Source organism: Somniosus microcephalus, chromosome 19, assembly GCF_052327205.1.
Source record: "Somniosus microcephalus isolate GS21.2 chromosome 19, FLI_Smic_1.0, whole genome shotgun sequence".
Classification (NCBI taxonomy): Eukaryota; Metazoa; Chordata; class Chondrichthyes; order Squaliformes; family Somniosidae; genus Somniosus; species Somniosus microcephalus.
In genome coordinates this window covers 37738615-37751115 of record NC_141005.1, presented here as the reverse complement: position 1 = coordinate 37751115, position 12501 = coordinate 37738615, and the positions used below count along the sequence as shown (strand labels likewise).

Genomic DNA, 12501 nt, shown 5'->3' with positions numbered 1-12501 from the left:
TTTCCTTTAAAATCCTCATTTTTTACCTCCCCATCAAGCCTCAACCTGAATTTCTCGCTGAGCTATTCGCCCTACTTTACCCCTTCAGTTATTGCACTGAGCGATTCCTCATCCTCAGTGATTTCAGTCCCTATCTCAGCTACCCCTGCCTTCTTTCCTCTGAATTCACTGCCCTGCCTAAACCTCTCTCTACATATAAACTCTTCTACCCATATTCATGGCCAGCCCTCAATCATGCCATCTCCTGTGGCCCCTCTGCTCCTATGGCCTCAGTCACTGACAAGGCCATCTCTGACCACTTGTATCCTTATCACCCATTTCCCCCACTCCATTCCAACCCCATTTCCTTCTGCATTCATCTCAAAAAGCTCTGCCAAGTCAATTACAATTGCACTTTCAAATTGCCAACTGCTTCTGACCCCACATATTCTCCATCACCTAATTCAATTTCCCTAACATTGCGAGCCTCCACCCAACTTCAGCCCCATGTCAATTATAACTGTACTTTCAAACTCTTAACTGCTCCCGATCCCATATCCTCTCCACTGCGTACTGCCACTTCCATATCATTGCCCGCCTCCACCCATCAGAGCTGCTGAAAGTTACAGAGAGCATCAGAAGAGTCACGAATGTAAGTTGTCAGAGGCTGTAGAAAATAGACTTCAGATAAGATGAGAGGAAATTAGTTCAGTGGTACTGGAGAAGGCTGAAACGATCAGTATACTGGGACAGTTCTGTGTGTATCTTGGCGAGGAAGTAGAAACTGCTAGTGTGGGGAGGAACAACGGGAAGGTTGGAGGCACTGGGAATAAGATCTTTGAAAGAGTTAGTATTAGTAACACTTTGGGAAATGATGGTTTGGTTGTGGGAGCATGGTCCAGAGGGAGGTAGGAAGATTTACCAGATAGCCTCAACCAGGTAGAGGTCCTTTCACCACTATACAACAACAATGCCCCTTTGGTCAGCAGGCTTGACGATGTTTGAGTTGGAACGGTGAATCAAGAGCTACAAGTTAAGGGGATCATAGATTAGAATATTAAGGGGAGTAGGGAAACTGAGATGACCATTACCTTAGCAGCAGTACTCAGTGAAAAGGTAAGAGGCCAGGAGGATACAGAAGGTTGGAAAGAAAGGAAGGAATCAGATTCACAGAGGGAGGAAGGTTCTTGGCCAAAAGGAAGGTGCATAGCTGGCGAAAGAAGAGCTCAACATTCTGCTGAGCCTGGAATTTGAGAGATGAAGAGAGACAACATTAAATACAACTTTAATTCAAGAAAATGTTGAGCCAGTTTTTTTACTAATACAGGTAGACTACCCTTTATCCGGACTTCCGAAAACCGAAACCCTCTAAAAACCGAAGGTTTTTTCAGTCAGCGTAAGTCGTGCACACGACTTACAGGCCTAGCCGGATAAGGGATAGTGTAGCATTTTTCCGCACTTCTGAAAACCGAAATCGCTCAGCGTAAGTGTACCAGCCTTTATCCGCACATCCGAAACCAGAAAACCTCTGAAAGCCGAAAGTGGAGCAAAGCATGACTTCTGAAAACCGAAATGCGCACGACCACGACCCCCGCCGACCCCCCTTTCGGATAAGGGATAGTGTATCCTTTATCCGCACTCCCGAAAACCGAATTACCTCTGAAAACCGAAGTGTTTTCGCGCACCTTCCGAAATCCGAAATTTTCCTAACACCGAAACACGGCTGGTCCCGAGGTTTTCGGATAAAGGATAGTCTACCTGTAGTTGAGTGGACATTTTTTACCACATTATTATTCTTTCATGTAGAAAGAATGGCGAGATGATCCTAACGGAGACTTCAAGAGGAAAGTTGCTCGGTGTGTAAGAAAAAGCCAAGAAATGGCATTTGAGTAAATTCTTCTTCCAACTTTGTGGTAAGTTTGTTAAAACTGCTGATTTTTTTTTAAATGGGCTATTTAAATTTATACTGTGACACAAAGAAACTGCTGTGAATTCTATTTAAATTTACAGGTCGTAGTTCTTCAGTTTGATTTTTATTTAACAACAGCTATTTATTCTTAATGTGACCACACACACTCCTTCACTCCTTATAGTGAAGCCACATGGACCCCACTCAGCATGTTCCCCAGAGGATGTGCACAAGATTGGAAACCAACTGTGTGCAGAATTTTATTGCACCAATATTCTATTACTCTGTGGCATAGATGTTGAAACAGTGACTCCTCACACTGCTCAGTGAAGAAAAATTCATGACTAACATTCAGCTAACTATAATGGTTGCAACAATTTAATTTTAGTTGCTATTTATGTAACGGAAGTATTGACTATTGGGTGGGATGCAGATAAAAATATTTAATAACATTTTTATATGATTATCAGATCTGACCTGGCATTAATTTAACTTACGAGATAAAATAAATAAGCTACCAATGCTTTATATCAAATCTAGTTATCTCTCTTGTATTCCATATCATTTCTTCCAAAATTGTAAACTTGCTGCGAGGAATCAGTCATCTCTGTCCCTTCATTGTACATCAAGATTTCATCTATGACGTGTATGATTCTAAAGAGGTTCAGCTGAATCAAATAAAATGTTTGAAATAAGATTTTAAAGTTAGAATATCGAAAATATTTTGGTTAGTTTCTGATTTAAAACATTACCCTGTAGGAATTGTCAGATTCCTAATCAAAAGACTGAGATCGAGTCAGTCTGTTAACCAAACGAAATTTAATACTGTTTTGCAGAAGTAACAATTAAACGCAGGAGAACTAACAAACAGGTCTATGCTCAATGCTGGCTCCACGAGGACTGAGAGAGAGAGAGCTCCTCCCTCTGACGTCATGACATCATCACGTTTCCCGCCGTTGGGAATGTCACGTGACCCACATGGTGACGTCATCGCGTTTGGTCTTAACCCTCTAGGGACCGCGCTATTTACATGTAGTAAAACGAATACAGGTACAGATTCATTCTGTTACAGATAATTATGTACATCGATATAAGAGTCCCTTGGTGGCTCTGCCACATGCGCCCCCCCCCCCAGAATTGTCTTTAACAGTGAAAGTCAATCGAAGAGGAGGTCGGACAAGTCTTTTCGAACGACTCCTATATCCCCGGAGAGGAATTTGTTGAGCGGTAGATGGGCTGACAGGTGGAACGATCCGTTCGGACGTAGTAACAGCGGGCAGTTGACCACGGCGTGGTGGCTGTGCAGTTTCGACCGGCCGGTCGAGGTCCAGGTGCGCGGGCTTGAGGCGGTCAATCGAAATGTAGTCGGGTTTGCCCCCGATGTCGACCAAAAAACTCTTGTCGCCTGCCTCCCACACCCAGAAGGGGCCCGTATAAGGAGGCTGGAGTGGACCGCAATGGACATCATGGCGAACGAAGACAAACTCGGCCTGCCTTAACTCCGTTGAAATATGAGAGGAAGGAAGGCCGTGGTGCGACGTCGGAATCGGCTTAAAGGAGTCGGCCGTTTCTCGGTGGGTGCTGAGTTGATCAGCCGCGGACCACGGCTTAGTTGGCGATGGCAAGAAATCGCTCGGCACCTGGAGTGGCTGGCCGTACACCAGTTCCGCGGAAGATGACTGCAGGTCTTCTTTAGGCGCCGTGCGCAAACCAAGCAGAACCCACGGGAGTCGATCTACCCATGCAGTGCCCTGAAGGGTGGCCCTTAGCGACGCTTTTAACGACCGATGGAAACGCTCGCACAACCCGTTCGCCTGCGGGTGGTAGGCTGTGGTGCGATGGAGCTTGGTGCCCAAACCTGAGGCTACAGCGTTCCAAAGTTCAGACGAAAACTGTGGACCGCGGTCAGACGGAATATCTGACTGGACACCGAAACGTGCGACCCACGAGGAGATAAAAGCCCTGGCGACATCAGCGGAGGTAGTAGACGTCAAAGGAACCGCCTCTGGCCATCTTGTAGTGCGGTCGACCATGGTCAGGAGGTGTGTGAAACCTTGTGACGACGGAAGCGGCCCAATGAGGTCTACGTGGACATGGTCGAAACGGCGTTCTGGCACTTCGAAAGTGGCCAAGGGGGCTTTTACATGTCGTTGAACCTTAGATTTTCGACACACAACGCAGGTGTTAGCCCAGTCGCGAACATCTTTACACATCCCTCTCCAGACAAATTTAGATGCCAGTAATCTTTGAGATGCCTTCACGCCAGGATGCGAAAGTCCGTGTATGGCATCGAAAACTTTGCGACGCCAGGAGGTCGGAACGATCGGGCGGGGATCCCCCAAGGAGACGTCGCAGAGCACGGAGGTGCCTGCTGAGTGGAACTGCACATCTGCTGGCTGGAGGCAGGAGGAGTCGGAACGGAACACCTATGTTTCTGGATCGGTGGCTTGGTCGGCAGCCAGTTGGGAATCGTCGATCCCCAGCTGAACGGCTTGGACGGTCGCACGCGAAAGACAATCAGCCACCACGTTGTCCTTTCCAGCCACGTGCTGAATGTCGGTAGTAAACTCCGAAATAAAGGTAAGTTGTCGCTGCTGTCGAGCCGACCACAGTTCGGCGGTCTTGGCCATAGCAAACGTCAGTGGCTTGTGATCCACGAACGCGGTGAAGTGGCGTCCCTCTAATAAAAATCGAAAATGGCGGATAGCCAGAAACAGCGCCAACAACTCCCTGTCAAACGTGCTGTATTTGCGCTCATTACGTCATAGTTGGCAACTGAAAAACGCCAGTGGCTGCCACGTGCCGCCGACCCACTGTTCTTGCACGGCGCCTATAGCGTAGTCCGAAGCATCGGTCGTGAGAGCGATAGTGGCACCCGGCAGTGGGTATGCCAACATAGTTGCGTTTGCAAGAGCGGTTTTCGTGTCGCTGAAGGCGCAGTCCATCTCGGGCGTCCAAACCACGGGCCCTTTACCCGGCTTTCCCCTGAGAGCCTCGTAGAGTGGTTGCATGAGTTGAGCAGCCCTGGGAACGAAACGGTGGTAAAAATTTACCATAACCAGGAACTCCTGGAGGGCCTTGATGGACTGCGGCCGTGGGAACGCTGTAATCACCTCTACCTTCGACTGAAGCGGCATCGCACCCTCCGAAGTGATGCGGTGGCCCAAGAAGTCGATAGGTGGTAGGCCGAACTGACATTTGGCCGGGTTGATTATCAAACCATGTTGATGGAGGTGGCGAAAGAGGGTGCGCAACTGGCAGATGTGTTCCTCTTTGGTGGAGCTGGCGATCAGAATATCGTCAAGGTAGACGAATAAAAAGGGAAGGTCCCGCAGCACCGAATCCATCAGACGCTGAAACGCCTGCGCTGCATTCTTAAGCCCAAACGGCATCCGGAGGAACTCGGAAGAGGCCAAAAGGAGTAATGACCGCCGTCTTTTGGATGTCTTGGGGGTGTACAGGCACTTGATGGTATCCCCGCACGAGGTCGACCTTCGAGAATATTGACTTTCCCGCCAAATGCGCGAAGAAATCCTGTATATGCGGTATTGGGTATCGATCGGGAGTTGTAACGTCATTAAGGCATCGGTAGTCACCGCATGGCCGCCATCCGCCACTGGGTTTCGGGACGATATCGAGTGGCAAGGACCAGGGACTATTCGACCAGCGAATAGTCCCCAACCGCTCCATTGCGGCGAATTCTGCCTTAGCGGCCGCGAGTTTGATGGGTTCCAGGCACCGAGCTTGTGCGTAAACCGGAGAGCCGGTCGTTGCGATGTGGTGCTCCATGCCGTGTTTGCCGGTGGATTAGGAGAAAGTAGGCTTGGTTAGCTCCGGAAATTCCCCGAGCAGGCGAGTGAATTCATTAGGCACGGGCGTAGCAGAGGAGACCGTGCGCGACACAACCGTGCTGCGGAAACAAGGGATGGAGTTGAAAGTGGCCGCGTTAATCAGACGGCGATTTCTCACGTCCACCAAAAGGCTGTTGGCGCATAAAAAATCTGCGCCGAGGATGGCTTGCGAGATTTTGGCGGTGATGAAGTCCCATTGAAAACGCTGTCCGCCAAAACACACCTGGGCTCGCCGTTTACTGAAAGTACGGATAGCACCGCCGTTGGCGGCCTGGAGGGGAAAACCACGCCTCCCAGTCCGGATGTCGAGGACGGAGGCGGGCAGTATGCTACACTGCGCCCCTGTGTCGCATAAAAACCGTCGGCCGGAGATGGAATCAGTAATATAAAAGAGCTTCCCGGAATCGCCGATCGCCATCGCGGCCGTGGGACATCCCTCAGGCTCGGGCTTCCTTTCCCAGACTTGGCGCTGGTGTTTTTTCTTCGGTTGAGGCGTGAAACTGCAGGGAGGCCGGCAGCTTCTGGCTCTCGCGCCGAAACGGGCGTGGTAAAAGCACAAGCCGGGCGATGGAGGCGTCGGGGCGGGATCCGCGAGGGGGTGTCGCCTCGTGGCGGCGCAGTACTGCTGCGTGACCGCATAAATGCTGTCTGCCTCAGCGGCAAGTGCGACACAATCCGTAGCATCCGATCTTGCGAGGGCTGCCTGTACCGAAGCATTGCGGTTCGGAGCCAAGGAGTGTGAGCATCTGGCACATTAACTCCGATGGCTTGGAGTCGCCTAACCTGGGCAGCGTAAGTAAACGGCGTGCGCGTTCCGCCTTCGTGAGGCCGAAAACCTGAATTAACCGCGCTTTTAGCATTTCGTACTTGCCGTCGACCGGGGGGTTTTCAAGCAGGTTGATGATCCTTGAAGCCATGGAGCTGTCGAGTGTGGAGACCACGTAGAGGTAACGGGTCTGATCCGCCACGATGTTTCGCAGTTCAAACTGAGCTTCCGCTTGCACAAACCAGGAGGCCGCCTGTTGTTCCCAGAACTGAGGGAGCTTCAAAGCCACCGCGTTCGCTTCCATCATCTCGTTGCGCGTCACTTCCTTCGCGAAAGTTCGGGGTCACCACTGTAGGAATTGTCAGATTCCTAATCAAAAGACTGAGATCGAGTCAGTCTGTTAACCAAACGAAGTTTAATACTGTTTTGCAGAAGTAACAATCAAACGCAGGAGAACTAACAAACAGGTCTATGCTCAATGCTGGCTCCACGAGGACTGAGAGAGAGAGCTCCTCCCTCTGACGTCATGATGTTTCCCGCCATTGGGAACGTCACGTGACCCACGTGGTGACACCATCGTGTTTGGTCTTAACCCTCTAGGGACCGCGCTATTTACATGTAGTAAAACGAATACAGGTACAGATTAATTCTGTTACAGATAATTATGTACATCGATATGAGTCCCTTGGTGGCTCTGCCACAACCCGTCCTTTATAAGCAACAAATATTGTAGAATTCTTACCCCTTTGGATAACACAATGAAAAATATCCAAAAGGTGTAAAACTGACGTCAGGAGTATAGAGCAAACTTTTTTGTTAATTTCAATAGGCAGATTTTATAAAAACTGAAAGCTGCTGTAGACTAAGCAAGCTTTAAAGATCAAAATGATGTGGGATGAATGATCAAACAAATACTTACCAATGAATAAGTGAGTAGGATATTTAGGAGTGTCTTAGTACAAAGGAGCTTTGAAAGTATAAATCTATCTCTGTACTCATTGATCTGTGCCTGGCTCATTCATTTTAATCCCGTAAAATGGTTATGACATAAGATCATCATTCTTTCTGTGCTGTTAAGGCAAATAAGGTAATAAGTCTTGGGTTTTTGCCTTAAGTTTGCACAGTTGCAAGTGCACTGTTATTGTGTTGCATAGAGTTTCTCTTTGTCGGTGTCTAGCTCTTTTCCCTCATGGCTTCAATTTTCATGTCTTCTCAGGAATAACTGTGCCAGGCATTCACAAAATGTGACCAATATAGGTACATCTTCTCTTCCGGACTGATGTTCAGTGGTGGTATTGGTTCTCTGAAGTACACTTTCATTTGTCAACAGGCATCCAGACTGGAAGCTGTTGAGCTTCTTTTGGATGAATATATGGGTCATATTGTAGATTATGCACCTTTCTGGACATTTTTGAGCAATAATGTTGAGCAATAATCTCATTTTGACATTGCTACTGGTGAAACTAATTAGCAAACTAAGTAATTGAAATGATCGCAACCTGATGAGCCATTTTGTTTGTAAATGCATTTATCAGGTCTGTTTAATCCATACTGGCCTATCCAGAAGTTTACTTTTATCTATTTAAAGATGTATTGAGTGCGTCGGCGGGAACTCAGCGGCAGCAGCGTGGCTATAAAAGTCCCAGAGACCAGGTAAGGCCTCAGTGCGTCGGCGGGAACTCAGCGGCAGCAGCGGGGCTATAAAAGTCCCAGAGACCAGGTAAGGCCTCAGTGCGTCGGCGGGAACTCGGCGGCAGCAGCGGGGCTATAAAAGTCCCAGAGACCAGGTAAGGCGTCAGTGTGTCGGCGGGAACTCGGCGGCAGCAGCGGGGCTATAAAAGTCCCAGAGACCAGGTAAGGCCTCACAGCGTCGGCGGGAATCTCGAGCGGCAGCAGTGGGGCTATAAAAGTCCCAGAGACCAGGTAAGGCCTACCAGTCTCCAGTCTGGGAAGGAGAGAGGGAAGGAGAGAGGTAAAAAGTAATCCAAGTGTGACGTCACCAGAAAGCGGGTAAGTGATTGGTGAGTATTTCTCCCTTTTGAAGCTTAAATCTCTTTGGTTTATAGTTTCTAAGGTGTGATATTCACCATCTAGAATCGGGGCAGAGGGTATTTAAGAATAATATTAATAAATTTAATTAATTACGTAGAATGGGAGATCAGGTGATGTGTTGCTGCTGCAATATGTGGGAGCTAGTGGACACCATTGATGATCACGGTGATCACATTTGCAGTAAGTGTTGGCTGCTCGAGGAATTCCAGCTCCGTGTTGAAGAGCTGGAGTCCGAGCTTCAAACACTGAGACACATCAGGGAGGGGGAGAGTTACCTGGACTCTGTGTATCACGAGGTAGTCACACCAATTAGATTAATTAATTCAGATTTAGTCCGTGGCCAGGGTCAGGATGGTGTGACTAGAAGTGAGGCAGGTACGGGGATCCAGGAGGTAGTGTTGGAGGAGCCGCAGCCCTTGCACTTGTCCAACAGGTTCGAGGCTCTTACTCCCTGTGAGGATGGGAACAGGGACTGCGGGGAGGATGAGCAACCTGGCCACAGCACCGTGGAGCAGGGGGCCATTCAAGTGGGGGGAGTTAAAAGAAATGTTGTAGTGGTAGGGGATAGTATCATTAGGGGGATAGATAGAGTTCTTTGCAGCCGAGAGCGAGAGTCCCGAAGGCTGTGTTGCCCGGTGCCAGGGTTAAGGACATCTTCTCTGGACTGGAGAGAGAGAGTGGGAGGGGGAGGATCCAGTTGTCGTGGTCCATGTTGGTACCAACGACATAGATAGGACAAGGAAGGAGGTTCTGCTGAGGGAGTTTGAGCAGCTAGGGGCCAAATTAAAAAGCAGAACCACAAGGGTAATAATCTACCTGAGCCACGAGCGAATTTGGCTAGGACAAATAAAATTAGAGAGTTAAATGCGTGGCTCAAAGACTGGTGTGGGAGAAATGGGTTTTGCTTCCTGGGACACGCACCAGTACTGGGGCAGGAGGGAGCTGTTCCGTTGGGACAGGCTTCACTTGGCCAGTGCTGGGACTAGAGTCCTGGCAGATCATATAACTAGGGCCGTAGAGAGGGCTTTAAACTAACTAGTGGGGGGGAGGTTCCTAGAGAGCAAATAATAAAAATGACAACAGAGAAGGTCATAGACTTAGGTAGCAGTGGGGAAATTAAAAACCAGAGCGTGTCAGGAAGGGGCAGAAGGTATGGAGTAAAAGGTAAAGTAATAAAAAGGGCAAAAGCAGGAACTAAGTGTCACAAAACCTCTTTGAAAGTTCTCTATCTGAATGCACGTAGCATTCGTAACAAAATAGACGAGTTAATGGCACAAATAACTACATATGGGTATGATCTTGTGGCCATTACAGAAACATGGCTGCAGGGTGACAATGCCTGGGAATTAAACATACCAGGTTATTTAACGATCAGGAAGGACAGGCAGGAAGGAAGGGGAGGTGGGGTGGCTATGTTAATAAAGGAAGGAATCACTAATACAGAGAAATGATATTGGGTCAAAAGATCAGGATAATGAAACAGTTTGGGTGGAGGTAAGGAATAATAAGGGGAAAAAAACACTAGTGGGCGTAGTCTATAGGCCTCCGAACAGTGGCAACTCTGTTGGACGGAGTATCAATCAGGAAATAGCTGAGGCTTGTAATAAGGGAACATCTATAATTATGGGGGATTTTAACTATCATATTAATTGGACAAATCAAATTGGGCAGGGCTGCTTTGAGGATGAGTTCATTGGGTGTATTAGGGATGGGTTTCTTGAGCAGTATGTAACTGAACCGACCAGGGGGCAAGCAACCTTAGATCTGGTCCTGTGTAACGAGACAGGATTAATTAAAAATGTCCGAGTAAAGGATCCCCTTGGAATGAGTGACCATAACATGGTTGAATTCCATATTCAATTAGAGGGTGAGAAGGTTGGATCTCAAACAAGCGTGCTAAGCTTGAATAAAGGAGACTATGAAGGTATGAGAGCGGAATTGAGTAGAGTGGATTGGGAAAATAGATTAAAGGGTAAGACGATACATGATCAGTGGTGTACATTTAAGGAGTTATTTTACAACTTCCAAAAAATATATATTCCACTGAGAAGAAAAGGGTGTAAAAGAAAAGACAGCCATCCGTGGCTAAGTAAAGAAATTAAGGATAGTATTCGACTAAAAACAAGGGCATATAAGGTAGCCAAATCTAGTGGGAGGATAGAGGATTGGGAAAACTTTAAAAGACAGCAAAAAATAACAAAAAGATTGATTAAGAAAGGGAAGATAGATTATGAAAGTAAATTAGCAAAAAATATAAAAACAGATAGTAAGAGTTTTTATTTTTATATAAAAAGAAAAAGGGTGGCTAAAGTAAATGTTGGTCCCTTAGAGGATGAGACCGGGAAATTAATGGTGGGAAATATGAAGATGGCAAAAACACTGAATATTTTATATCAGTCTTTACAGTAGAAGACACTAAGAATATCCCAACACTGGACAAACGGTGCTAAAGGGGGGGGAGGAGCTAAACACGATCAAAATCACTAAGGAAGTGGTACTCGGTAAAATAATGGGACTCAAGGCGGATAAATCACCTGGACCTGATGGCTTACATCCTAGGGTCTTGAGGGAAGTGGCGGTAGGGATTGTGGATGCATTGGTAATAATTTTCCAAAACTCCCTGGACTCGGCAAAGGTCCCGGCAGACTGGAAAACTGCTAATGTAACACCCTTATTTAAAAAGGGCAGTAGACAGAAGGCTGGAAACTATAGACCGATTAGCCTAACATCTGTGGTAGGTAAAATCTTGGAGTCCATTATTAAGGAGACAGTAACAGGACATTTGGATAATCATAATTTAATAGGACAAAGTCAGCATGGTTTTATGAAGGGGAAGTCATGTTTGACAAATTTGCTGGAGTTCTTTGAGGAAGTAACATATAGGGTGGATAAAGGGGAACCAGTGGACGTAGTGTATTTAGACTTCCAAAAGGCATTTGACAAGGTGCCACACAAAAGATTATTGCTCAAGATAAAAAATCACAGGATTGGGGGTAATATTCTGGCATGGATAGAGGATTGGCTATCTAACAGAAGGCAGAGAGTTGGGATAAATGGTTCATTCTCAGACTGGCAATCAGTAACTAGTGGTGTTCCGCAGGGGTCAGTGCTGGGTCCCCAACTCTTTACAATCTATATTAACGATTTGGAGGAGGGGACCGAGTGTAACATATCAAAGTTTGCAGATGATACTAAGATGGGAGGGAAAGTAGTGAGTGAGGAGGACATAAAAAACCTGCAAGGGGACATCGACAGGCTAAGTAAGTGGGCAGAGATTTGGCAGATGGAATACAATACTGGAAAGTATGAGGTTATGCACTTTGGCAGGAAAAATCGTAGAGCAAGTTATTATCTTAATGGCAAGAAACTGGAAAGTACTGAAGTACAAAGGGATCTGGGGGTCCTGGTGCACGAAACTCAAAAGGTTAGTATGCAGGTGCAGCAAGTGATTAAGAAGGCCAATGGAATGTTGGCTTTTATTGCTAGGGGGATAGAATATAAAAATAGGGAGGTATTGCTTCAGTTGTACAAGGTATTGGTGAGACCGCACCTGGAATACTGCGTACAGCTTTGGTGTCCATACTTAAGAAAGGACATACTTGCTCTCGAGTCAGTACAAAGAAGGTTCACTCGGTTAATCCCGGGGATGAGGGGATGGACATATGAGGAGAGGTTGAGTAGATTGGGACTCTACTCATTGGAGTTCAGAAGAATGAGAGGCGATCTTATTGAAACATATAAGATTGTGAAGGGGTTGGATCGGGTGGATGCGGGGAGGATGTTCCCGATGATGGGTGAAACTAGAACTAGGGGGCATAGTCTTAGAATAAGGGGCTGCTCTTTCAAAACTGAGATGAGGAGGAACTACTTCACTCAGAGGGTGGTAGGTCTATGGAATATGCTGCCCCAAAAAGCTGTAGAAGCTACATCATTACATAAATTTA

The 12501-nt window shown here is 47.1% G+C and overlaps 1 protein-coding gene across 2 annotated transcripts in view; it reads left to right on the top strand.

Moving 5' to 3' along the window:
• ube2g1b (ubiquitin-conjugating enzyme E2G 1b (UBC7 homolog, yeast)) overlaps positions 1-12501 on the top strand; it is a 31259-nt gene that overhangs the window by 13390 nt on the left and 5368 nt on the right. For both annotated transcript variants that reach the window (XM_085961593.1, XM_085961594.1), the window contains exon 5: positions 1786-1892. In XM_085961593.1, coding sequence (XP_085817719.1) covers positions 1786-1872 — 87 coding nt within the window. In that variant the 3' untranslated portion in view covers positions 1873-1892. The remainder of the gene's footprint in view (positions 1-1785; positions 1893-12501) is intronic.